This window comes from Mytilus trossulus, chromosome 9 (genome assembly GCF_036588685.1).
Source record: "Mytilus trossulus isolate FHL-02 chromosome 9, PNRI_Mtr1.1.1.hap1, whole genome shotgun sequence".
In the NCBI taxonomy this organism is placed as follows: domain Eukaryota; kingdom Metazoa; phylum Mollusca; class Bivalvia; order Mytilida; family Mytilidae; genus Mytilus; species Mytilus trossulus.
Window position 1 is genome coordinate 81281744 of NC_086381.1, and position 27696 is coordinate 81309439.

The 27696-nt window shown below is 30.9% G+C and overlaps 1 protein-coding gene across 1 annotated transcript in view; it reads right to left on the bottom strand.

Annotated features, from left to right (window-relative positions):
• LOC134683452 (1-phosphatidylinositol 4,5-bisphosphate phosphodiesterase delta-1-like) overlaps positions 1–27696 on the bottom strand; it is a 91198-nt gene that overhangs the window by 59300 nt on the left and 4202 nt on the right. Inside the window, exon 2 of the mRNA XM_063542743.1 lies at positions 13371–14348. Within this exon, the coding sequence (XP_063398813.1) occupies positions 13371–14348 (978 nt within the window). The remainder of the gene's footprint in view (positions 1–13370; positions 14349–27696) is intronic.

The window sequence follows — 27696 nt, forward strand, 5'->3', positions numbered from 1 at the left end:
TTTTATTGTATATATGTATACCTACTAGTGAAATTTTAGAACTATGGTTTAGCATAGACAAAACACTGGGGTTAAAAATGTTATCTTACATGTATTAAACATTTTAAAGCTAATGTCAAATGTACTTCTTACCAAGTCCTTACCAATCTAGAACATGTGTGGTTTGTTGTTTATCTTTATTTGTAAAGGAAACATTTATAGGTGTTGTTATAATGCAGTGGTTGATCCAGAACTTTTTATTAGGGTGGGTGCATGCCACTGAATGCCACAAAGGGGGCTTGCCACTCATGCTTCAGTGGTTCTCTATATAATCAACATAAGTTTTACCATCAAAGGGATCTGAATATGGTATGTTGGTAATCTAAAATATCATGATCATATATGAAACAAGCTACATACAGTGCATTTTCCATGCAACATGGATCATCAACTAAACAGAAATCTTATTATGGCATTGACAGTAATCTTAAAACACAAAAGTTATTGTGGGATACAGACCAGTAGCTCTATACATAAGCTATTAAGGGATAATATTTAATTACTTTGGGATTTCCAATTAACCAGAAATTACTGTAGTCTGTTATAATTTAGCTACAAATCAAGAAATATGTATGGATCTATTTGTTAGTCAATGCTCACTGATACGCTAAGAGGTTGGTGGCATAACAACAGAACGATTGATTTCAAAGATATGATTATAAAGCTACATACTGTATATGCTAAATGCATAGACTTTTTACAAGTATAACAAAAGTTAGCTAGGGATCCCTCTTTTACAAAATCCAGATCTGTACATGCTTCACATGTGCATAGGCAGATTTAGAGGAGTTTTCAGGGGGTCAGGCCTCCCTTTTATGTGAAAAAAAATGTTTGAATATATAGAAAAGCACAGAAGTATGACTATAGCCGCCCCAGTCTTAGGCAGTCAGTCCCCCCCTTTTATGAACATTTCTGGATCCGCCACAGATATATGGCGAGTTGTCTTATTTACACATCTTCTTACATCTATACATAACATCTTTAATTTCTATCTAAGCAAATTAGATAATATACTCTCCCTGAAGTTGCAATTCCTCTTTAAAGTGGTAATTACACATTCAAACAATCAATGATTTAAATAGATCTTACAACCAAATCAATACTTTTGATTTTTCCAGGTCTTTTGAGGCCTAAAGGAAAAAACTATAAAACTAGGGTTTAGATGTACATGTATCATAAAATTTGCCTTTATTCATGTAAGAATTGGAAGCATCTTTTAATAATTTAAATGGGATATAAATGGGAAGCCCATTTTGATTGAAGCACAGAAAAGCATGTTTAAATGTCCAGCACTTAGTGATTACCATTGTGGCAGTATTTTTTTTTTGGGTGGAGGACCGGGATAGAAACTGACTGACTAGTAATCCTGAGTCAATTAAAACAATCAACATCAGTGTTGACTGGCTTAGTGATTTCTGTTAGATCTCATAAGAAAACAACCTTTAAAGCATTTTGGTGAAAGAACATTCAAAATGATTTTTCAAAAGGTTTTTCATACCAGCAAACACAAAACATGCAAATTAACCAAATTAATAATTCACCAGCGTCCGCCAGCTTCTTCATGTTTAACAATATAAATATCTAATTTTCTATAGTTTAAAATTGGTTAATTCAATAACTTTCTTGTTTCGTCAAGTTAATTACCCCTGTACTGTTAATTGTCATTTCAAAAGTAATTACCAACCCATTATAGTTTACTATTACTTATAATTATGTATTTGGTAAGTGGATGTATCTAATGACCACATGGTTTCAACTGCTAGAGAGTAGAGACTAATGTATCCATTACCACGAAGGTCAAATTACCTCCATGTTAATTGAACTATGTGCTTAATGTAAACATATATTTATTAAATGTATTACGAAATCACAATGATGCTCTGGCCAAGACTCAAACCAGGGTTCTCCGTGTTACAAGGCAGTGCTTCTCCAACTGAACTAAAGAAGAACTATCCTAGCTCAACTGCCTATGATTAGCTGCCTGGAGACTTGTATCAATTCTAAACAAAGGTCATCGTATCATCTATGTCCATTTAACTTATATGTCAAATGTAATAGGAGAGCATGATTTATAGAACATCATCACATTGTCTCCTCAGAGACTCAAACCCAATATCTCTGTAATACATGGTAGTGCTTTACCTGAATGAGCTATAAACAAGAATGTGTCCACAGTTCACACATGCCCCACTTGCACTATCATTTTCTATGTTCAGTGGACCATGAAATTTGGGTAAATGCTCTTATTTGGCATTAGAATTAGAAAGATCATATCAAAGGGAACATGTGTACCAAGTTTCAAGTTGATATGACTTTATTAACAAGAGTGCACACGCTGAAGTGTCTCGCCTTCTTTACTACTCATTGATATTAAGTTGATAGTCCTAAATATAAAGCTTTATTACAACCGTCACATAAACCTAATATTAACCAAGATAACTAAACATTGACCAATGAACCATGAAAATGAGGTCAAGGTCAGATGAACAATGCTAGGCAGACATGTAAAGCTAAAAATTCTTCCATACAACAAATAAAGTTGACCTATTGCTTAATAGTTTAAGAAAAACAGACCAAAACACAAAAATTTAATACATGTACTGAACAATGAAAATGAGGTCACAATTCAAATAAAACCTGAACAATGAAAATGAGGTCACAATTCAAATAAAACCTGCACAACTGACATCAAGATCATAAAATATTGCCATACACCAAATATAGTTGACCTATGTCATATAGTATTAGATAAAAAGATAAAAACTCAAAAACTCAACTTTGAATACTGAACCATGAAAATAAGGTCAAGGTGGAATGACATCTGCCCCCTAGACATGTAAACCTTACAATCATTCCATACAACAAATATAGTAGACCTATTGCATAAAGTATGAGAAAACAGACCAAAACACAAAAACCTAACTATATATTATAACCACTGAACCATGAAAATGAGGTCAAGGTCAGATGACACCTGCCAGTTGGACATGTACACCTTACAGTCCTTCCATACAACGAATATACTAGACCTATTGCTTAATATAGTATTCGAGATATGGACTTGACCACCAAAACTTTACCTTGTTCACTGATCCATGAAATGAGGTCGAGGTCAAGTGAAAACTGTCTGACAGGCATGAGGACCTTGCAAGGTACGCACATACCAAATATAGTTATCGTATTACTTATAATAAGAGAGAATTTAACATTACAAAAAATCTGAACTTTTTTTTCAAGTGCTCACTTAACCATGAAAATGAGGTCAAGGACATTGGACATGTGACTGATGGAAACTTCGTAACATGACGCATCTATATACAAAGTATGAAGCATCCAGGTCTTCTGCCTTCTAAAATATAAAGCTTTTAAGAAGTTAGCTAACACCACAGTTGCCCCCGCCAGATCACTATCCCTATGTCGAGCTTTCTGCAACTTTTTTTTAGACAAAAACTACCTGGACTAAAAGCTTTAACCTGAAGCGGAACAGATGAACGAACAGACTCACAGACCAAAAAACATTATGCCCCTCTACTATCGTAGGTGGGCATAAAAAAAGTATTTTCTAGGCTCAATTGCATATGGCTGGTAAGGTAACCACTACATGTACAAAGGGAAGCAATCCTGTAAAACTTCCACTACCTTTAGAATATCATATAATTATGACTCTCACAACACATTCCCAAAGACAACTTTTTAATAGCACAAATATTCATATATGTAATGTACTGTGGAAAATTGATTTAATATGAGGATATGATCGACACTCATGACTCATGACTGGAGGAAAATAATAAATAATATTCAAAATTCATTCCTATATCAAACATGTGATGTATTGTTAAATGCAGATTATAATATTGTTGACCCAAACTAAGAATTTCTTTTCAATTAAGCATAAAATAGAGAACAATCACATCAACCAACACAAATGTTAATACAAATTGGTCCTCCAGAATTTCTACAGGTCTTCTTCATACTAGCTTGTAACTTAAAATTTACAACAAAATTGTTTTGTGCCAAAGCGCCTGAAATCATATTAAAACATTGTTTTGGGTGGGGTTTTTTTTTGTGTGTAATTTTTTCTGATCTAAGATGGGGTGGACTCTCTGGAAATTGGTCATATTAAGTTATCTCCTCTTTATCCAACTCCATTTAATATTCAAAGAGAGATAACTCTATTTGTCTTTCTGTCAAAAGAAACAAACTCATGGGTTTTTTTCTGAAAAATTTATTATGCAGTTAAATGTAAATATATAAACAAAAATTAAATATGACAAAGATATATTTTTTACATCATTTGAAATATACATATTTAATGTTCAAAACATATCAGCTCTGATATACAGTTATGTATGTGAAAAATATATTTCCCCTCTTTTTAATACCATAATAAATGCATATTTACACATAAACAACTTTCATTTCTTAAAGACCTTTGATGTTTTAAATACAAAAATAATCTCAAAAGAGATGTAAAATTTAAAGCAATCACATTTTTTACATATTAAATTATGATGCAAATGTTTGCTAAATTAAATAAGTTCCAACAATTTTAACATTATCTCTAGGATAATATACCTAAACTTTATATAACCTTTACAGATGTATCACTTTAAGTGTCCATAAGTATTTTAATTTATCAATTAAAAAAAATATCAATGATTCAAAAAATTAAATGTTCTAATCTACATTATAGTGAAGTATAGGAACATGAACCAATTCAAAACTGTTTTCAAAGACCTAGACAAAATAACTAATAAATATGGATTTTTTTATCTTGAAAAAAATTCCAGAAAGCTGACCAAAAAATGGAACACTTTGAATCAATCTGATTAACATAATCAGCTAAGTCTGACTCCACCCACATAACAAACCATATTAATTTGACTCCGCCCACTTGACAAAACATAACAATCTATCACCGCCCAAAGTCTTTGAATACTTAATATTTTTGGCAGTTTACACAATATATAAGCATTATAATATTTATTATGCAAAATAAACTAATCTAAATAATTGAAAACAATCAGGATTTCATATATGATGACAGTGCAAAATTTCTTGAAAAATGAATGAAATAAAAAAATATACATGTATAACCTGGATTTCATGTTTTGTATCAAGAGTTATTCCCCTTAGTACAGTCGTTTAATAAATCCTACAATAAGATCAATTATGATCGACCAATCAATTTGTGATTTAAATTCTTTTCTGACTTTGAATGTTTTACAATTTACATATATTTTTGATCATACAAATTAATTGAGAAAAAATTAAAAGCAAATAAACATTCTCATTTCCATTCTCAATTTTATTAAATAGACATGAGTGGATGATATTTTTATAAGTAGAACATCTATTATGATAATGACCCAAATAAATATTCCAAATTATGGACAATGTAAGAACTCAACTAAATGTCCCTTCACTATCTATCGCCTCAATTAAAAGAATTCTTTTTTATTTTTCAATTAAATGCCTATACTTAAAGCAAAATTTATTGCAAGGTCAGAAAGGCGAAGAAAACTTTAAAAAAACTGATTTCCATATCAAAAGAGACATCCAATTAGATGAAAATATATCGTGATGATGTCAAAATTCAAAAGTTTTCAATTTAAAACTTTAACAATAAGATTTCTTACGAAGTTTCACGGTCTGATGAGGAATGCCTTATTGATATAGTGAGATTTTTAAATAGACTGGTTAACAAAATTATTCATACGAAATTTCAAATACAAACATTATAAGTATATATAATCGAGTATTTTAAAAATATTAGTTTAGCAAACATTCGTAGTTGCTTTGACATTAAGATGGTATACTTGAATAAACAAAGGCCTAACAGTGTGTACACGTAGCTTTACGATGGTGATCTATTTTTATCTAGAATTTTCATATGAATCAATTGTGTACGCTGTTTACACATGGTGATTTCATGCTAGTCAATATAATAAATTTGCTTTGTATTTTTTACCTATTGAAAGTAATAAGTAAAGAATTCATTGAGGCAAAGAATTCATTGAAGTGAAGAGTCGATGGAGTTTGAGTCATGATTTATTGCAGACATACATTAGAAATGATATAATAAACTATAACTTGTTTTTCCTATCTTTATTTGCGATGAATCTTTTTCAAAAGATTTTTCTTCACAAAATATCTACTAAATGAGAAAGTATGGGTTAAAATAGTACATCTGAGAAAAACGACTTCTTTTCCCATAAATTAGACATAATTTTCTTGATAATGAACTGGCCTAATTCTTCTGCCGAGTGAATCAATACAAAAGGTATGAATAATTGAAACATCCATCAAACTTGGGAATTTAAAAAAGAAAATAAGATCTCATTCTTTCCATGTCAAAGAGACTTTTATCATAAACAATCTATCTAAATGAACTTTTAAGTTATTTCTTAACATGTTGAAAATCTAGTTTTAAAGGAAAAATATTTACGCTTAATTAACCACTACATTTCTTTATTGCAATTTACAACAAACTGTGACATGCAAATTGATAAGCCAAAACTACTTCCAATTAAATTTAAACTTTACCATCCAAATGGTTGTACAAAATTTAGTGAGTTGCTTCCTTTGGTCAAAATGTAATTTTATTGTTATCTCCCTTTTTCACAAATGGCTTCAAAATTCAAGATAAATACAAATATGAGCACAAAACAAACATTTTGTTTACAGAACTATAATAAATAACAATAGCTAGTGAATCTCAATGCAAAATGAGTTTATTTTAAACAAATAATGACAATTCATAGAAATTTTCAAAAAATACAATTTTTATAATGTTTTTGTTCAATTTGTTTCCAAGAACACAAGATATTATTGCAGTTCAGTACTGAATGAATTAAGATTTTTTGGTGACAAGATAGACAACTCTTTAGTGAAACATGGAAGCTGCATTTGCCATTGTTGGAGTATTATTTGCTAGCCATCCCTCCAAATTTATTAGTTTGTGAATTATTTAGTCTTCTGGTTCTGTTCTAGCTCTAACCACTGGCACTGACTCTGCAAACAAGGTCATTAGGTCAAAGGTCATGTTGAAATATAAATTCATGATTTTTGTTCTCAATTTGTGTTAATATTGACTTCCAACATAAAAAAAAGTAAGAAACTTAATAAACATTTCCAGGTGTTCAGAATAAAAAGGACTTAAATATCATTGTTAAACTAAAATCTTTTATTTAATTATTTCTTGGAAAACTCATAATTTAAACTGCACATAAATGAATTGAATATATGTTATAAGGTATCAATTTTCACAAGCTTTACTCATGCATGTATATTTTGCTAATAATTTGGAAACAATACATGAATACCATAGAAATATTTAATGTCTGATAGTTTTTTTAAATTGCTAGCCTACATCCTTGGGTATTAATCTACTACCAAAAAAATATTTTTACCAAGAAAGTACATAATCATAAAGAAGTATCATTTTTCCAAGAAATGTTTTTAAAGGTGCAGATTTAATTTGAATATAGTATATTTGTTTTAGTTTGAAGACGTAAACATTGAGACAAAAACATTAATATAATAATTGTTAAATCTTTCTATTTTATTACGAACAAATAATTTTCACAGTGAACATGTTAAGTGTCATATTATTACTTCTTTTTATCAAGCACAGCTATTTCCCTTTGGTAAGAGTTTTCTCCCCTTTCACTACCATTTATCACACAAGACAACTTCTGGCACATGGTAATAATTTTCTATTTTCATAAATGCTAAATTTTGGTGGTCAAATTTACTCAGTTAAAAGTTCTTTTTGGAGAAGAACAATCATTTTGAGGCCATCAAAACTAGAAATGGCAAGCAGGCAAGCTATTTCATAACATTACTTGCCAAGTTCAGAAACAAGATACTTTGGGCTTGCCTTATAAATCATAGGCAATAGATATAAGTTCTTTTTGTTAGGAATATTGCCATTGCATTTGTTCAAGGGTGGAGAAAACTTAGCAATTCAAGATTTCCAAACAAGGGAAATAACTCTTGCCAATGGGAGATAACCCATGCTAGACATAAAGAAAGATTATAATACAAATGTACAACACCATAACCACATATGACACAATATAAATATAAAATTAAAATTGACAAGCATGCTTTACTAATAAATAAATTATTTTTAAATTGTACATTGATTGCGCTTAGAATAACATGCCATGCAGTGAAATGTGTAAAGCTCTAAATTCTAATTTAATATAATCTAAACTAGAACAACTGAGCCTGCTCTTCGCCTTTTTGTTTTCCCATTTTTATCATTCTGATATGTGAAACTTACTACCATAAATTCACGGTAAAAAATAGTTTTTTCCAAATCTGAGAACATGGAGATGTAAGGTATTTCGAAGAGACGTACAGCAACTCAGAAAACACATAAATTTTCACTTAAACTACTAGAGGTCAAAAACATGTCTTGATTTTAACATCAACGGAATTCATATACTTTTAAGAAAGGTTAGATAAGCACATGAAAAAATGTGTCCCCCACAATGATTACCGAAACTAATTTTATGCACTTTAAATGAAGACGTGGACTAAAAGTAAATTAAAACTTTTAAACAAGATTTTAGTATCAGATTTACTTTATTCTGGTCATTAAAAAGCAATATCCACCATTTATCTTCCACACTAATTTGAAGTTTATTATGTAATTTTAAACTTTTAAAAAAAATGTATTCATCTCAAATTTTCTCTTGTCATGTACATTATTAATTTAATGACTCGGTGCTCATATTAGGAAATTAAAGGATAAAAAAAAATTCAACACCCCCACATTAATATTTGATCCTGGAACACCCATTTTAATAGAAACCATTTAGAATAATGAACCTCTAAAGTTACAAAATTAACGCCCTTCAAATTACGCCTCCTTTCGTAGCTAAAATGACGCTGTTTTGCTTCATTGACTTGAGCACATATTTTTTCAATACATGTACATACTTCATTCAACCTACAATAAATTTTCTTAAGGAATTTTAATTGATTATAAATAATAAAGTGCATAGCTTTGGTTCAAAAGCACCTCAACAAACAAAATTCTACCTTCACAAAATAACTTTAAACAATTTTCAACAATTTTTTTATTAATTTTGTTTGGGGGGGAATGTTTTTATTTTGATTGCGGTATTGCGAGTTTAGTGCTTCAATACCAATTTCCATCCTATTTCTTAAATATACCTTTCAAAAGTTGGTTAAAAACTAAAAGAGGAAAGGGGGTAGTTAATCTATACACCTTATCGCTATTTGTCCGCCATTACTGGATACCACAATGTTCCCGTTAAATTATGATTGTCATAATACAAAATATCTGACGCCACAATGCAAAAGTGATTGTTGTGTGCGTCAAAAGTTCAAGTCTCCAGTGCAGCTGGGATAAGCGATAAGGTGTATTGGGTCATTGAATGACCTCACATCTCCTTTTTTCAAAAGTGTTTTTAAAACTCCTCTGTAAAATTTTCTATAAACAATTTAAGACGAGCAACATTCACTGCATTGCATGATCTAGAAATGGTATGGAAAATACAGTCAGATCTGAAAAAGGCAGAGATACTAAATTTTATAAATATTTTGAAACATAGTCATTGCGGCTGCTTGGCAACTCATCAAATGTATAAACATGATAAATGCAAGTTTCTAAAACTGAATTTTTATTATTTTTTTCATTGATACTTATTTTCATAGATTTGTGTGTAAAAGTGAACCACAAATTAACTTTTTTACAAATTAAAAAAAAAATCAATAAATTTGCAATTTTTTTTAATAAATCCAAGAAAATTGGTATCTTTAAAAAAAAAAGGTTATAAATAAATCCAAAGACACTATAGTATGTCTCATAAGACAAATTAAACATGATCAGTTAAATTCAAAATGGCCGATATTCATAAATTTTCACTTTTTGTTAAATCTGACGATTGTATTTTCTGTGACAAAATTATAATGTAAAAAAAATGAAAATTATTACATAAAATATTGTATATATATTTATAAACATGCAAACAACATTATTTTCCCTACCTAAAGCCTATACAGCTCTGTAATTATAAACAGCACTAAATTATCACATAAGCAAAATACAACTCAGTTTTCAAGCTTTTGTTTAATTAAAATTACACAACAATAAAAGCACTTAAGATCTACAGGGGAAAAAGTACACTACAGCTTGAGATAATTTTATTTTTTCCACTGATAATCCTCTTATTGTCCACTGATGATGAAGTGGACAGGCAAATTTGAATCACCAGGCATTTGTTTTTTAATAGAAATGTATATTTTTTTATTTTTTCAAGAGTCAAAAATTCCAATTGTTTAAAAAAAAATTTGAATTTACGGTCAAGTATTTTACAGGGTAAAATTTGAGTGGACATGAGTTTGCTGTCTTCGACGATCCAAGCTGTAGTGTAATTATACAAGTATGATTCCTGTTGCAAAGATAAAATAATCGGAGATTTTTTTTTCTAATTCAACAATATATGAATCATATGCTTGTAGCAAGTTGTGTAACTAGCCAAATAAGATTTTAAGACTTCATTATTAAAACATTAAAATTTGCAACAAAAATCATATTCTTTTTTACATTTGGTCACAATTATATTTAAAGATATAAATCAAATTCTTCTAGTTTCTTTCACAGCTTCCGAAAAACAAAACAAATCACGATTTATGCATGCAGTCTGAGGCTCTATCTAACAAGCAGCGAAGTTTGATAGCTTTTAATTATTACCGATCATATCGTGTTAATAGTCTTGAACTTTAATTGTCATGACATACATGAGTACTTGCTTTACAAACATGCTACGGATTAAAACACATGTTACATGTATATTGGTTCGTGTAAGTATCTATTATGCATTCAAGCACTAATACATGTACTGGACATTGATCATGGCATTGTCTTAAATGTTGCTATTTTTCTTAGGAAATGCATTGTTTAGGAGTGGCTTTTGAATGCAAAACACTTATGAATGACAGAGGCAGATTTAGAGAGAAGGGTCAAGGGGACTCCTTTTTTTGGGGGGAAACATTCTATAGGCAATCACTGAAGCATGACCTCAGTGGCCCTTCTCTTAGGCAGTCAGTGGGCCCCCACTTATTTAAATTTCTAGATCTGCCACTGAATGAGTGAGCTTTTGTATAGTAAATGTAAGCATCACATACTTAGTCTTTTCCTCCTTAGTAAAAAACATTTGTTAAATTAGAGCTGATAGAGACCACTTAATTGTTGATTTTAAGTACATGTACTAAGAAAATTACCACTAAACCTTAAAATTTATCATTGCTTATGGACCGGGAACATATTCATTTACATGACTAGGGTTTGCAGCTGTTAAAACTTTACTCAGTATATAAAATCAATTGCTCAAACATCAATTCTACATTGTAGTTCTTTGATTGGTTGATTTCTGATTCAGAGTACAATCTAACTTTACTCAAAATGTCTATCATCACAAGGGCCTACAATCACTGTTTTTGTATGTAATAAACATTTCCTAAATATACAGAATAGTTTACAATGTATAACATTTGTATTAATGAAGTCAAGGATAGCTAGCACACAGATATTTTAGCTACTTGTATATGAATGATATAGATTTATATGACATTCCGGAGTACACTTTGTTAATATAAAACAGCTTCAGACTGCATGCACCGTGTTGCTTTATAAAGTTTCTTCTAAAAAAATTGTTTAAAAGTTATGTAGTTTAAACAAAAGCTTAATAACTGAATTGTATATATAAATATTTGCACATATATGAAATAAAGGGGTACATCTTTTACCAGTATTACGACATATAAGTGTAAATTATAATTTGGCAAAACCAAGCTTATTTCAACAGATTCTGCAAAGAGGTGTGCTTATAATATTTCACCTTTTGAATTTTCATACGTAAAAATAACTTTTCATTTACAAGTTATTTTTCTTATAGGCTGTGAGTTAGCATATATGTATTCAAGAGTTAAAGTGCTGGGTAAGAATTAGAATTATAGTTTAAAGGTTTTAATTCGTAACTATGGCAATTTAAAATATTATAATAATTGTCCATATTTCTTAGTAAGGAGAAAATAAGGGTATTTTTCAACGAGACAGCGACCCATCAGCACCAAAAAACTTTAAAAGTTATATGTACATATTTTGAAAATAAGTGAAAAACAGATAAATAAAGAAAAAAATGAAAATCCCTAAATTCTTAAATCACCCATTTTGCTAAAAAATCTGTGAAAATCACTTGGTTCTTTATGTTACAACATAGCATTACAGATCATGCAGCCTGAAATATGGGTTAGCATGTGCACAGAAGCAAAAGCTTGAACTGTACAACCAAATAGCTTACAACAAAAAACCTGTGTTTCTGCTGAGGGGGATTTAGAAGGAGCCACGTCGGAAAGGGCCCTACTTTAGTTGGAACATTTTGGTTAATTAATGAATCACTGTAGTAGGCCCGCTTTTCTGCAGTCAGTCCCCCCTCCTTTCTGATTTTTTTTTAATCTGCAACTGCTCATAATAAACAATTAGGAAAAGGAGTTGATGGGCATATCTTTATATTTTGTTTTCTTTCAAATTCAAAAGTTATCTGTAGTTGACAGTTTAAAATGGGTTCCTTTTGTTTTTTGCCAATTGTTACTGAAGTAGAGTAATTCATACTTATATCATGTTTTACTTCACTTCTAAATTCATGTTTTTATTATCGATTTTAAAGCTAGTACCAAGACTTCTTTAAAAGAAGTTTATCGTGGCAAGAAATTTAGCAAAAGTCAGTGTTTTAAAACACAGAAAATTTGATTTTTTTTATGGGATATTTAATCAAGGTCAGCCAAAAGCACAGGTTGTAGGTATTTTTTATAATTTAACTTCATTTGTATCAAGCTTTTGCTCTCATAAGAAACTGTCCATATCCCAACAATGAATTATAATAGCGATTTTGTGGAAAACTTAAAAAGTTTTTTTTTTAAAAATCTCAATTTTAAGTGAATTCCTTTGAAGATTCACAGAATGAAAATGTATCAATTTCTTTCAAGAAAAATAAATTAAATGCTGCATGTTTCAAGCTACAGAATCTTTACAAATAATTCAAATATATTTACAATACAAAAATTTCCATACTTATATGAATAATGAATCACAATTAATTTTTCATTTATCATAAAACAATCAAAGTCCAAATATATAAACTATGTTTCCACAAAATAAATTGTCAACTACTTCATGCTTCATACAACGAAAAAACATCGAAAAAAAAAGGAAAAAAATAAACTAACTTGAATTAGGATAGTAATAGTGCAGGGTTAAGCGAGATGCTATCAATATAACATAAAATTACCCTCAGCTTTCTTTTTTTCCTTTTTTCCCTTTTTCTCTTTTTTGTTCTTTTTATTGCCTCTCATTTTAACAATGACCGGTGTTCCATTATCATTAACAATCACTTGTCCGTTTTCCACGCCATTATCGCGTACTTGCTCCAAAATTTTCAGCTTCCTGCTTTCTAGAGAACTTGACGAGGCTGAAGAACTGGCATCGTCATCCTTATGACCTTTTTTAGTTTTGACAGAGGTGACGATTTTCTCTTCTTTTGGTTCCCTCTTGCTGAAGGTCCAGTTATCTCGGATAACAGCATGTACCACTTCACCTTTAGAGATGACGGTTCTTTCCTCATCCGATTCACTGGTTGATGAATCTGACGAGGACCCAGACGTGTAGTCACTCGACCTTGAGACGTAATATTGCTTACCTGGAGCCGATCGTCGAACAACCTGTTGAACCATTTGTGGATTTTGTATGTATCTTTGAGATGGGCGCTCTTCCCTAATGACCTGTGAACTTTGAACGTATCGAGCAGACGGCTGAACTTCTCTGATGACCTGTTGATTTTGAATATATCTAGCAGATGGTTGACTTTGTCTAATGATCTGTTGTCCCCCATTCATCATCACACCCCTTGAACTGTCAATCACTGTCCTATAACCTCCTTGAACAACTTGGGGCGATACTACACGTCGCTGAGCAACTCTTTGAATCTGTTGGTTAGCTGGAAGAACTCTGGTGACGATTTTTTCCTGTCGATGCCTTGGCATGCTAATTAGACTAGGTTCTGCAGAAATCATGCTTCCATTGGTTGTGAGGGTCTTAACTGGTGCCTGCATATGTCTCATGTGTCTTCTGGATGGCTCTGTAACAACATACTTGTCAGTCACGTCCATCACTTGACCGTTAGTGAGATCCTCCTCCAAATAAACATATCCACCTCCTGGACGGACATATGTTCCTGATCCACTATGACCTCCATGACCTGCAGTTACCACTGAAAAAGAAAATAGACATTTTTAATTTAAATATTTTTTTTATAAATTCTCAAAAATAAATGTATGGTATACAAAAGCCTAAACCCGATATCTAAGAAATAAAATAACGAAAATACTGAACTCCGAAGGAAATTCAAAACAAAAGGTCCCTTATCAAATGCAATAATCAAAAGCTCAAAGAAATCAACAGAATGAATAACAACTGTCGTATTCCAGCTTGCTATAGCTATTTACTTATGCAGAAAATGGTGGATTAAATCAGCTTTTAAAGCTTGCTACCCCTGGTGTTATAGCTTGCTAAACCTCTCACTTGTATGACAGGGGTATAAAATTCCAATCTATGAAGAGTTTCAATGCATACACTTTTCAGACAGGGGTTTAGTTCTTGCCTTAAACCATAAGCTTTACCTTGATTTACAAATAAGATGTGGTATATTTGCAAATGAGACAATTTACTCACCACCAGAACAATATGACATAGAATTAAACAACTATAGACCTGTTGTATATCACATTATGGTTTCCAACAATGAGCAAATGTATTAACACATTCTCAGTTATAAATGGCCTCAAAATGGATAATGATTTTTGTTAAAAAAAATGTAAACAAAACTAGAGGCTCTAAAGAGCCTGTGTCGCTCACCTTGGTACATTTGTATATGTGAATATTCAACAAAGGACACAGATGGATTCGTGACAAAATTGTGTTTTGGTGATGGTGATATGTTTGTAGATCTAACTTTACTGGACATTCTTGCTGCGTACATATATCCCCATCTATAATGATTGGCCCAGTAGTTTCAGTTAAAAGTGTTAGTAAAAATTTACAAATTTTTTGAAAATTGTTAAAATTTGACTATCGATTCGTCTGAAATTTTCAGGGCAGATAGATCTTGACCTGATAAACAATTTAACCCATGCCAGTTTTGCTCTTAATGCTTTTGTTTTTGAGTTATAAGCCAAAAACTGCATTTTATCCCATGTTCGATTTTTAGCCATGGCAGCCATCTTGGTAGGTTGACCAGGTCAACGGACACAATTTTTAAACTAGATACCCCAATGATGATTGTGGCCAAGTTTGGTTTAATATGGCGCAGTAATTTCAGAGGAGAAGATTTTTGTAAAAGATAACTAAGATTTACGAAAAATGGTTAAAAATTGACTATAAAGGGCAATAACTCCTAAAGGGGTCATTTGACCATTTCGGTAATGTTGACTTATTTGTAAATCTTATTTTGCTGAACATTATTGCTGTTTACAGTTTATCTCTATCTATAATATTTTTAAAGATAATAACCAAAAACAGCAAAATTTCCTTAAAATTACCAATTTAGGGGTAGCAACCCAACAACAGGTTGTTCGATTCATCTGAAATTTTCAGGGCAGATAGATCTTGACCTGATAAACAATTTAACCTATGCCAGTTTTGCTCTTAATGCTTTTGTTTTTGAGTTATAAGCCAAAAACTGCATTTTATCCCATGTTCGATTTTTTGCCATGGCGGCCATCTTGGTAGGTTGACCCGGTCACCAGACACAATTTTTAAACTAGATACCCCAATGATGATTGTGGCCAAGTTTGGTTTAATATGGCGCAGTAATTTCAGAGGAGAAGATTTTTGTAAAAGATAACTAAGATTTACGAAAAATGGTTAAAAATTGACTATAAAGGGCAATAACTCCTAAAGGGGTCATTTGACCATTTCGGTAATGTTGACTTATTTGTAAATCTTATTTTGCTGAACATTATTGCTGTTTACAGTTTATCTCTATCTATAATATTTTTAAAGATAATAACCAAAAACAGCAATATTTCCTTAAAATTACCAATTTAGGGGTAGCAACCCAACAACAGGTTGTTCGATTCATCTGAAATTTTCAGGGCAGATAGATCTTGACCTGATAAACAATTTTACCCCAATCCAGAATTGCTCTAAATGCTTTGGTTTTTGAGTTATAAGCCAAAAACTGCATTTTACCCCTATGTTCTATTTTTAGCCATGGCGGCCATCTTGGTTGGTTGACCGGGTCACCGGACACAATTTTTAAACTAGATACCCCAATGATGATTGTGGCCAAGTTTGGTTTAATTTGGCCTAGTAGTTTCAGAGGAGAAGATTTTTGTAAAAGTTAACGCCGGACGCAGGACGACGACGACGACGGACGACGACGCCGGACGCCGGACGCAAAGTGATGAGAAAAGCTCACTTGGCCCTTTGGGCCAGGTGAGCTAAAAACAAATATGACATACAGCAACAATAAACAACAACTGAATTACAGGCTACTTACTGGAAGAGGCATGCACAGAATCGGACAGGGTCAAACATGTTCAATGGCAACATGTTGATGTGTTGCTGTGTGTTTGTTTATTCTACATTGGTAAGAGCTATAGGGGGAGGGGAGATCTCCCAAAACATCGATGTTTAACCCAGCAGCATTTCAAAGTGGACCTATATTAATGTGCAGCCCATGTTGTATTGGAATTAAATCATGGCTTTGAGAATGGATTATTGTGGCAGAGTTATGTTATAGAAATAGTAAATCATATTGACAATTAAAAAAAAATTTATACATTTAAGGGATAGCTTTAGAACTTCTTAAATATTTATAGAAAATAATAAAAGATTAGTAGTGATTATATAAAGATGCTTGGGAGTTTATCAGACTGAATCTACTTTTTTACGCAAGACTTGCAATGAGTTATATAATGTTAAATGAATATTTATAGAGAATTATCAAAATGAATAAAAGATAGATCATTTATGAACAGGTATAAAGTTGACAGGAGCGAGCAACTAGCAGGTGGCATTAGAATTTGTTTACTTTAAAACTCAAATGTATGCAGCTGGAATTATATATAGCTAAATATATATTTCTATGCTTTTGTATGAATAAAAGTAAAAGAGGTTATACATTCCAAGGGCAAGTTCAAATTTCAAATTGTAAAAAATCTTCATGAAGTTTCAACATAGAAAGCCAAATTTAAACACCAATTAGTTTTTTTAAGATGAAAGACCATTAAATATTGATTATACTTATGCATATAATGTGTGTGATATATACGTGAGAGTTGTGGCAGTTAAAATTTTTAAACTTTTAAAAACATAAGTGTTATATTTGCCAAGCAATTTGCCAAGCAATTTTTATCTATCTATAATATAACTGTCTTGGAGACACATCCTGTCCAAAGTAGGGAACCCTGGATGTTTATAAATGTGTTGTCCTTTATACAAGTGGTTCAATAGTGTTTCTCAGTTCTCGCTTTTTATTTAGATTAAACTGTGGTTTCCATGTTTGAATTGTTTTCCACAAGTCAGTTTGGGGCCCTTTATCATGTTTATTGCTTGCTGTTCGGTGTGAGCCAAGGCTCTGTGTTGCAGACCGTACTTTGATTATGGTTTATTTTTGATGGAGGGTTGTCTCATTGTCACTCATACCACATCTTCTTATTTCTACATAATATATTTCAAAAGATTCGATGGTGGAATCTATTTCTTTTATGAATTTTTAGACAATATGAGGACAATATGTGGACAAACTTCAACTTTCTTTTTCAATGATCAGGAAAAGATTTAATTCTTTCAACATGTGTTCATTGGGCATTGCTGCAGTTTTGTTTGATGTAAGGAAAACAAGAAAAACTTAAAAGTTGACATATGAAAAATTTGAGATCTAGAGCATTACGCATTTATAAAATAACAGATTTTTTCAATGATACACAAAGGTCCCCAATGGTAAAATTACAGCAAATTCAATCATTTTTTTCATTTATAAAGGAACATAACTTCAAAATAGTGAAACAACACCACCCAAAATTTTTCTGTGTTTGGTGGTAATAAGCATTAAAAGGGCATACAATACAGTTTTGATCCTGTATTTACAAGTTCATGAAAATTTGCATATAGGCTATTTTTAACCTGATTAAATCAAATATGTAATAAAAAATATACCTTCAGGTGCTACTTTTTGAGTAAAATGCGGTAGAAATTTTGTAGATTTGCTCAAAATTCAGATTTGTGGCCGTAATTTCTTTTTGGAAAGAAAGACATAACTTTTTTGTTATAAAAGATAAACACAATTTTCTTTTTGTTAAATAATCGTTAATTTCTGTTTTTTATAAATATCCTAAAAAAATATGCAATTTTTTATTCAGAAATAACTCAGATTTATCAAATGTTCATGAATTGAGGAAAAAACGTCATTTTTTACTGCATGTTTATCTAAATAAAAAAAAATCCTCTATTTACAGTTTTATAAAATTTGGGTCACATAATCTCCCTGAAAAATGAAACAAAAAGCCGTTTTGAAAAATAGGGGTCCATGAACTCGTTTTCAAATTAAATCAGTTTAAATGATAAAAATCAGTCGAAAAATGCATCTTTTCCCAATATGTCACAGTTTGACGTCGCGAAAATAACAAATTACGTTAGCAACGTCACTGCCTTCCCTGTAACTGTATCGTATGCCCTTAAGTAGACGTTTCATTAGATTTGCTTGCGGCAAACTAAGGTTTGATAATGGAAATGAATTTCAGGACAGATATTCTGAGACAGACATAACCAAATATTCAACCTGAGTCAGATTGGTCAGGGAAAGTATAAATCAGTTCAGAATTGGAGCCAAGGATATAACAAACTTCCAAATACAAAATTCAAATTTTAAAGCTTTCAGACCAAGAACAAACATTTTTTTCAATCTAATAATCTTACGAAACATTTTCTCCATTGTTGCAAAAGACATTATTTTTGGAAAATGTAATTTAGGTTCGAGATTGTATCAAAAATTTACATCATTAGAAGTTTTAATGAATGATCAAATCCTATTGAAAAATTTTATAAAGACAAAAACTATGCACCTACTTATGAAAATGTGAATATTATGCAACCCTAAAAATATATGTAAATTTCGAAGCACATTAAAATTCAATATAAAATTTCAAACACTTAATTTAAAAGATTCATTCAAACATTATCATTACTTTTTTTCAAAATTTTATTTCCTATCTGGAAGTTGAATTGGTTTATATTTTAGCATGTCTATGCCAACTTTACAATTATTAAAATCATCAAAAAGATATGTCACTATTTGGAGGCTAGAGGCTGAGCATAAATAAAAATAATAAAACACATGTACAATAAAAGGCTGATCGTAACCTTGAAATTTTGCAGTAAACATTCAGAAAACATTGCATATTAAATTCACAATTGTCAGGTTACCCATAAAAGTTCATAAACTTTTAGCACAAACATGCCATGATGCCCTACATTTAGTTTACCTTTGTCGGAAATCTAACAGAAAGTACCAAACTAGAGGAAAGCAAGGTAACCTCAATTATACTATAAAGCAGTTTTCTCCCCATTCAACATGAAGGCGTATGATGTTTGTTTTAACTGTCAGTATACTGTATAGTATCATGACTGCTTATAACAAGTTAATTTTGTTATTTATTATTTGGGGGCTTTTTTAAGAAACAAAGTGTTCTAACTTCAGACACAGAGCATCATTCTACAAAACTTCCAAATATATTGGTTGGGGTTTATTGTCTAGCAGCAAATATTAGGGTGCTTAAATGTGGATGGGATAAGAATATGATGAAATTATCCCATTTTTGTACTGACCCAGACCTACAATTTACAATGTGCTATAAGTCCAAAAGGTAGAAATGTAGACGTCTTTGAACACATTATTTTAACTCAAAGCAGAACAGTCTTTGCTATTTGCCATGCCCCTATTAGCAGAAAAACAGCAAATACCAATTTTAAAATTTTTAATTGACACTGTAAAGAAAGGGATGGAAACCCACAACTTCTTGCTGTCCAGGTTGAGGTCAACCGAGACCACTGTGACCGTTCATTCATTTCCAAAGAGAATGTTTGAGCCATGGAAAATATGATAATATATGGATTTATATTTTTGGACAACTTAAAATAATTAACATGATATAAACAACTCCACTGTTCTATACTGAATTGAAAAACATCTGATGTGAAAGGGAGATAACTTCAGATAAAAAAAACATGTTTATTATCTCCCCTTTGGAATGGCATGTGAAATTCAAACCTGAAAACAAAGTTTTAAGCTGAAAATAAAGTTCAAGCACATAAAGCATATAAAAAAAAATTTGTGTATAATGATGATGAAATTATACATGTAAATAAATAATTTTAGGTACATTAATTCAAAGCCATCCTCAATTTTGAACTTAAAACATAAATTTCTGTTTTATATTAAAACTTATTTCCTTTTCCAAAATATTTTACTTCAAAATAGTAATCTAGAAATAAAAGAACAAAATGCTTTGAGGATGATTTTGGCGGAGGGACAGACTTCAAAATTTTTAACATTTTTTATTTCACAATGCAACAAAAAGTCAACTCTAGCTGATTAAAATGTTTGGATAATGAAAATCCTCATGCATTGATCTTTGAAACCATTTGTGCACTTGCATGTAAAAAATGTTAATAATCATGGAAAAGAGCTATCAATAAATAAAAGTGCAAATTGCAAAATATAATTAGTTAAAAGAAGGATTACCGTGAATACAACAGCAAGCAGGTACTGAGGCAAAGGTCAAGGTCAATCATGGTGTGAAAAAAAAACACGAAATCAACACGATAAAATATCTATCTTTGATGTGTTAATATAATTAATTGTTATGGGCATAGATAGTGAACTATGCCAAATTTTGTTCAGCATGAATCTTGCTTCCATTTTATTTTTAGTCTAGACAGGAAAATTGAAGCTTTAATTATTTCTGAATTGTTTGCTTTACAATTTATAATTATATTGCAGATTATGTAGAGAGTTATCTGCTCTTTTTTTCAGAATCAATTGAATATAAACGAATGCATGGCTTGATCCATTAAATATTAAAATACAATATATTACACAAAGTTTAAAGATACCATCAACAGTAAAATAATATCTGATTCAAGGACCAACACAACTAGTTTCAAACCTTGGTAACAGTGACCTGGTTTCTATAGTCTGTAATTGAATGAAAGATGATAAAAGTTAAATCAACTTTTACAGAACTTTCATCAAAACAATTAGAGAACAATAGAAATTAGTTTGAATTATTGCTTCCAAGTACAAATAGCATGTGCTGATCTCTCAATTGATAATGAAATTAACTTTCAATGGTATTTTTCAGCTAAGTGTAAGTGCAATTATACAATAACTGCAAACTGTTAGAGTGCTGAGAAATAGGAAGAAGATATGTTGTTGTGTTAATTAAGAAAACTATTATTGATTACAAAAAAATAAAAACATTTTTAGTGCAATATTTTACAATATCTAACAATATACAAAAGTAAACAGTAGACTAGAGGTCACCAAACAATATACAACAGCAAAATTTTTACTATAGGTCGATAAGCCAGCAACATAACAACATAATAAAATACAACATTGAGTTATATTGTCTGTATGAATGGACAAGCCCTAAATGGTCTAGCTGAGAGCAGTTCATATTAGGATTACCCCCCTTTTTGTCCCTTCTTTTTAAGGGTTACATGGTCCGCAGCTTACATGTACTCAGTTGACATGGTGCAGAGTGTCTTATCAACAATTATACCACATCATCTTATGTTTACAGAGACAATGATTAAGTTGGCATACACCCTTACCTTGAGGCACTTCATCAGAAAATGACACATTTCGCTCCATAATCCCAATTATAAAATTATTTCAGCTTAAACAATTACATTTGCATTTTGTTTTATAAACCTTCAAATAAATTCACTTCATTATGGGTAAATATTTAAGTATGTTTTTATAATCCAGGATGGAACTCAAAATTTCAAATCATCATTCGCCTGTCAGAATTTTCTATTTCCAATCAAAGATTTTAATGAAGGCTTTTTTCTGTAGCTATGTAGCAATTGTAAAACCAATCAACCATTTAATTACCTTACAGTGGGAGGATTAAATGATGCAGTCATTTTCTCTAATTTAATGTTCATAAGTTTATTTTAAAATCATTTAAAACACTTAAGGTTTTCATTGGTATATAATATTTAGGGGGGCTGAAAATGAGGGATTTTTTTTATACACTTTAATGGCTTTTAACTGCCGTTCCCTTTAGTTTTTAGTGACTTCTCTCAGAACCCCCTCTTTCTGCAATAACTGGATCCCCCAATTTCTTTCTATCAAATTACTGGTTAGTCATCTCTGGCACAACTTTTCAAATTTTTGGTTTTCAATGTCAACTTCTATTGAACTGAGTTTTACTGTGTGTATTGTTGTGCGGATTTTTTTTCTACATTGGCTAGAGGTATTATGTGGAGGGTAACAATGAGATCTAAAATACATGTTTAACCCAGCCGCATTCTTGCCTGAGTGGCCTTTGTTAGTCTTGTATGATTTTTGATTTTAGTTTCTTGTGTATATTTCGGAGTTTCGTAGGACATCCATTATTACTGAACTAGCATACAAAAGTTGAAGGCTCGACAAAAAATGATATGTCCATGATAGTTTTAATTTTCCAAGTGAAAAGCCTACCAAGAAGTCATGGACCTGTTTAAATGATGGAAGGTTCAAGGCTCAAGACTTTAATAGCCACAGGTTCCCTCAAAATCAATGATCCGGCAAATCTTGAAAGCCTCAAATTATTGACTATCAAAGGGAAAATACATAGATCACCCACAGTTTTTGGTGGGGTTTATGTTGCTTTAAATCTAATATATGTTTTCTATGTTGTGTCTTGTGTATGTTTATTTGTCTGTTTCTTTTTTTAGACATGGCATTGTCAGTTTATTTTCCATTTGTGAGTTTGAATGTCCCTTTGGTATTTTTTGCCCCTTAGACTTTAAGAAACAAATCAGCTTAATGATAAAAGAGGGACGAAAGATACCAAAGGGACAGTCAAACTCGTAAATCTAAAACAAACTGACAACGCCATGGCTAAAAACGAAAAAGACAAACAGAAAAACAATAGTACACATGACACAACATAGAAAACTAAAGAATAAACAACACGAACCCCACCAAAAACTAGGGGTGATCTCAGGTGCTCCGGAAGGGTAAGCAGATCCTGCTCCACATGCGGCACCCGTCATGTTGCTTATGTGATTACAAATCCGGTAAATAGTCTAATTCGGTAGGTCAAATTCATGAAAGGGAAGGGGATTGTAGTTACGACATAAGGAACATATCTGATAAAACGATTGGTATAGCCATTAGTGGTTACAAATGTTGATGGCTATTCAATGACCTAAAGTTGGTTGCATCTACATCAGTTGGTCTTTAGTAGATAGTTGACTCAATGGTATTCATACAATATCTTCTTATTTTTACATTTGATTTCATTGTTTGTAATCAAAATTAAGAATCAAGTACAAATTAACCAAATCTAGACTTAAACACCATTAAATAATGATTGGATTGAATGTCATTTTCTGTAAGAAGTCAGAAATATGACAGTTGTTGTCCGTTCTTTTAATATTTTTGAGCTTTTGATTTTGACATTTGGTTATGGACTTTCCTTTTAGAATTTTCGACGGAGTTCAGTATTTTTGAGATTTTACTTTTTTACACCTCTGAATTACCAACAACTCATATCAATGATCTTCCCTAGATTGATTTGTTGTCCTTTATCTGTTTTGTTTTGTTTAAATTACTTTTCAATATTATCTTAAACACACAATTTGTAGAAAAGAAGAAATATGTCAAAATCTATATTGACAGCAGTAAGGGATCATGGGAATAAAGAGCTGAAGTGGAAGAAGAGGGTCAAAAACAGAAGGAAGAAGCTTAGGGGTACATATAAAAGTCAAATTGTAAGAAAGGGATGAGGGAAGGATGTGGAACTAAGGGTAGGAAAGTGTGAATCTTAGACCTCCTGTTCATCCCTTCTTTTAAGATAACAAGCTAATTGCTATTGTATAGATCATTCATCTTGGAAAATGTCCCCCTGCCTTAAATTCTAATTACAGCACTGTTTAGCATCTTTTAATTATGATATGGTTTATGCAATGCACTATTCATATGACAGGACTTGTTTGTACAATTGCAGAAATGTTCTTGAACAGCAGAAGTGCACAAGTTTTGCAAATTCATGTCATCTGCAAATTCTACAGGGAGATAACTCTATATTTATTTTTAATTTTTCACTTTCCAGTAAAAAATATTAGAATATATTATTCTACCATGTTGAACCAAACTGTCCCTTACATATTTTTCGTTCACATGAATATTGTTATTGTTTCAAGCAGAAGAATGAAACTAAATTCTGCAAATGTCTTGTCCATGAGTAATAACTCAATCCCCCCTTTTTAACATACTCAACAAATTTAAGTTAAATAACCTTATACAAAGGTGGTATTTCAGTGCAAGGCAACTTTAATGAAATCGTATTGATTCAAAGGTCAAAGAACCAGACATTTTGTATATCAGTTACATGAAAACTAATGAAGCATGAAATGTTTGGTAAAATTGAGGAAGTCATGCATAGACAGAACACAGATACACAAATATTGATTATAAATACAGAAAATAATCTAAACAACTAAAATATATGTAAAATATACACAAAGATCTAGTACCAACCTCTCCTTTCCACGTATCGACGGCCGTCCATATTTTTTCCCCAAAAAATTTATAGATGATCTCAATTTTCTAAAATTAACCTTTCAAATATTAAAACCGGTTCTTTTAGCAAACAGAAAAAATCCATCAACTCTATTACAGGTAGGTAGATCTATCCATTTAAAAATCTATAATTAGACTTTCATTGATTGGTTGGTTCCATGCATGAACAGTTATTCTAGTCCAGTTTAATATGAATCAAAACCTATAGGGTTATTAAACCTGTTATGAAATATATACAACAGCATTATCAAATTGGGTAAATTTGTGTTCAGAGTTCCGTGAAATTTGGACAATTACATTACATGGCCTATTAGAATTCGATCAATACATACATATATACATGTAGGTGTGTTGAGCCAATGTGTAAACAAAAATTTATTCAAATCCTAATCCTTTATAAGAACGAGGAGACCTTTTTAAACTTTAATTCTAAAGTGAAATCTACTTCAACAGAAATATCCTTTATAAAATGACAAAAATTAAATTTAATAGAATATTTGTTTTCTTCTTATAAGTTGTAACACTAACTTGAGGCAACTTTGCATAGATATTTGCCTTTTTTCTAATAAAAACATTTTAAAAAGACTTGTAGGTGAACTGTTAACAGTTTATTCTAAAAAAAAATTAACTGTTAACAGTTTATTTTAAAAAAAAATTAAGACATTCTTATGATGAAGTTGTACATTTCATCTTTATTCAAATGACATTCCTTTAAAACAATTCTTTCTAATATTTTTTAAGAGTATTCATATACATTGAATAAGACATCTTCTTTTTCATCATGTTTATTTGGTGAGATTTCTTTTTTTTGTCATGGGCAGCAGTATATATATTGATATAAGGGGCCATTTCTTTAGTTGATCATATTTTGGTATAAGAAACCTGTTCATAATAATCCTAACCCCAAAATACTATAATCCATTTCATAACGTTCATTTTTTTCTCTCTTTTTCTCTTTTTTAAAGGAAGGAGGGGGGTCAGAACAAATTTTAACTGCACAACATGAAGTAATCATGACCTAACAATCTCATAAAACTCCACAAAATAACTTTATGTACATGTGTACTGATCATGATTTTGATTGTGTCGTCAGCCATGGTTCTCTAATCTTGCCTGAAGCACTTGTATTACAATTTTTCGCTATACAAAAGAAAAAAATATTCTTTTCTCCTTTTCAAATCTATCTAACACTGTGTGACTGGTTCATAATAATTCTTCACAATTGTAATATAAATATCAGACATTCATTCCTCTTATTATGCAACTATTAATAAAAAGATTATAAATATTTTTTTTTTTCAATACATGTCGTTTCTTATTCCATAGGTAATATTATGGTTCGATGGGCTAAGAGTACATAATTAACAAGAGCATACGAAAACCTGTTACTAAAACTTAAATTATCTTGACCAAGATTAAAATGAAAAGTAATTTTGAAGGTACGAATATTTCAAAAAGATAAAGAAAAATGTATTCCTTAAAAATTAGTTGCTGTTAATTACAAAAGATTGACATTAAATTATTAGATTGAGGGAAAATACTAACTTCACCTATTTGTCATATATCATTAAAGGCCATGTTTGCTAGAGAACAACTCTATAGGATATACAGTTTAATATGCATTAAATAAATGTTTAATTTTATGATTTAGTGTCAATAATTTAAGGCCTTCTTAAAATATTAGAAAGTGAAAAAATTTCAACAAAATGAAATCATGTGCCATTGCCACTTTGAAAAAAACTTAAAATTCAAAAAGTGCCTGTCCCAAGTCAGGAGCCTCTGGTCTTTGTTAGTCTTGTATTTTTAATTTTAATTTCTTGTGTACAATTTGGAAATAAGTATGGCGTTCATTATCACTGAACTTAAGTATATATATTTGTATAGGGGCCAGCTGAAGTACACCTCCGGGTGCAGGAATTTCTCGCTACATTGAAGACCTTCTGCTGTTCAGTGTTGTTTTTTTCTATGGTCAGGTTGTTGTCTCTTTGACACATTCCCCATTCTATTCTCAAGCAAAACACATAAATCACTACAACTTTTTTGACTTTCAAATTTTTTAAGATGCAAAGCCAGTCTATTTTTGCTTTGCTTTCAGAATATGAGTTAATCATATTCATTCCTGTTATCTATATTTCTTTATTTTTAATTATATATTCATAAACTTATCTGCAGTCATGCCAGTTGTGCTTTTAATGAAATTGTGAGTTTTCAGAAAATGATCTACAAAGTTCAATCTCCAGACTTGAAATTTTATCCTCAAATATCTCTCAACTTACTTCAAGTGTTAAATCTAGTGTTAGGTACTTTTATTTCTTGCAATGTGACTTGTGGCCTTTTGCTAAAAAAAATTTAACTTTCTAAATATTGAGAAAATTATCTAATACATGTATCCTATAACATTATACATTCTGTACAATGAATACCAGCTTTTTAAATATGGGTAATTATGATTTAAGGATTTAACAATAGCATATATCAAATTTATAAGTCTATCCATCATATTCTCATTTTTCAGTGACAGCTACATGTAGTCCAAATGTACTACCCATTATCAAGGTTAACATTTTTGCAAAAATCTACCTACATTTTTGTACATGTAGAGTATTAGTTTTGGTTTAAATATGCATGAAATACTAGCCACTGAACATTATGCACATACTACTGTAAATTTTGAAATTAATGTATGCATTTCGTTTTGTCAATCCTTGACCACTGGCAAACATGTTTATCTAAAACAAAAATTAGGAAAAAATCACTA